Source organism: Lycium ferocissimum, chromosome 12 (assembly GCF_029784015.1).
Source record: "Lycium ferocissimum isolate CSIRO_LF1 chromosome 12, AGI_CSIRO_Lferr_CH_V1, whole genome shotgun sequence".
Taxonomy (NCBI): Eukaryota; Viridiplantae; Streptophyta; class Magnoliopsida; order Solanales; family Solanaceae; genus Lycium; species Lycium ferocissimum.
Genome location: NC_081353.1, coordinates 40,297,398 through 40,298,891, shown reverse-complemented (window position 1 = coordinate 40,298,891; position 1,494 = coordinate 40,297,398). Strand labels below are relative to the sequence as shown.

Sequence of the window (1,494 nt, the reverse complement as noted above, 5' to 3'; positions counted from 1 at the left end):
ATTCAATAGGATTCATTAGTTTTTGCATAAATCCTGCTTTTATCTTAAAAGTACTTATTATGTATAAATTAATAATTTAGAATTCAGTAACTTAAATGACTAATTAGTCCACTCCTCAATACAGGATGCCTAAAGAAAAAAGAGAAGAGATACCTTTGCAATCTAACCTCCAAATCCCTTTTGTCATAATCATAGACTAATTAATCTCAGACCAGTAAGAAAGAAGAAACAAAACAAAAATGTTGTCTTGATTGAATCACAATCCCACAACACCTAAATTAGGTGCTCAACCTTATACCAAATTGTAACAGAAAAAGAAGAGTGAAAAACACCCCAAACTCCTTTCTTTTTCAACAAGGATTGCTTTCAGTAGTACTATCAAACAACTCTGTCTCAAGCTTGCTTCTACAAATAGGACAAACCGGGTGTTTAGACAACCAAGTATCAGCACATTCAATATGAAAACCATGATTACAACCAGGTACAATTCTTGCCACTTGTTCTTTCTCAATTACATCCAAACAAACAGCACAATCATTTCCTAACACCAATTCTTGACCAGTAACTTTAGGCAATTTATCCAATTGTGCTGAAGATAATCCCTTTTCTTTAACACCCTTCATTGGTTCTTGATGATTATTACTAGATTGTTGTTGCCTTCTTGTTGTTGCGGCATGGCAAAAAAAACACATGTAGACGACAAAAACAACACTCATGCCAACACAAGGAAGAAATAATGCAAGGAACACAGCAAAAAGCATTGTTTGCTAGAGGGTATTTTTTTTGGTTAACTCTCAACTCAAATATATATTTAAGGGGGTTGTTGATAATAGTGGCAATGGGGAAGAGAATAAGAAGAAGAGAAGTGAAAAAAGTAACAAAACATAATTGATGAGAAAAGTTATTAGGGGAGATGAGTGGTTTAAATACTTGGGTGGTGCGTTGGGTCTATACAAATTTTTTAGATCAATGAATTAAAGAGCTATCCCTATCAATCTCTTTCTCAATGTGTATAATATAAATTGTTTTGTATTTATGTGTATACATGATTGGAATCGAAATGATGTTTAGTACACATGGCGTTTCGAGTTGTGTGATATATAATTTGATTTAGAGAGTTTATTTAAGAAATAAAAATAATTTTTTTTAAAATTTGTGATCTTCAACATGTCATAGTAGTTGTGTGATTATATAAGTTTCTCATTAAGGATAAAATAAAATTTTAAAATTAAATTATTTTCAAATTAAAAAATATATCGCTCTTTTTTTACGAACTTATAAGAAAATAATATCACATATTAAAAAGAACGAAATAATGAGAGTTGGATTTGACACTGAATTTGGTGACATGATCATACAAAATGTTGATCTGAAATATTTATCTACATTAGGAATTTAATATGTTATCTAAAAAATAACTTTTCATAAGTAATCTGCAACAAGTTAACGTATACTACTAGTATAACTACAAAAAAATGTGGTTACAGATGTATG

General features: G+C 30.1%; 1 protein-coding gene across 1 annotated transcript; it reads right to left on the bottom strand.

Annotated features, from left to right (window-relative positions):
* Positions 1 to 286: 286 nt before the first annotated feature.
* LOC132039745 (E3 ubiquitin-protein ligase ATL23-like) lies at positions 287 to 903 on the bottom strand. Its single transcript, XM_059430264.1, has one exon. It carries the CDS (start codon positions 759 to 761, stop codon positions 351 to 353), a length of 411 nt encoding a protein of 136 aa, XP_059286247.1. The 5' UTR covers positions 762 to 903; the 3' UTR covers positions 287 to 350.
* Between the last annotated feature and the right edge of the window lie 591 nt (positions 904 to 1,494).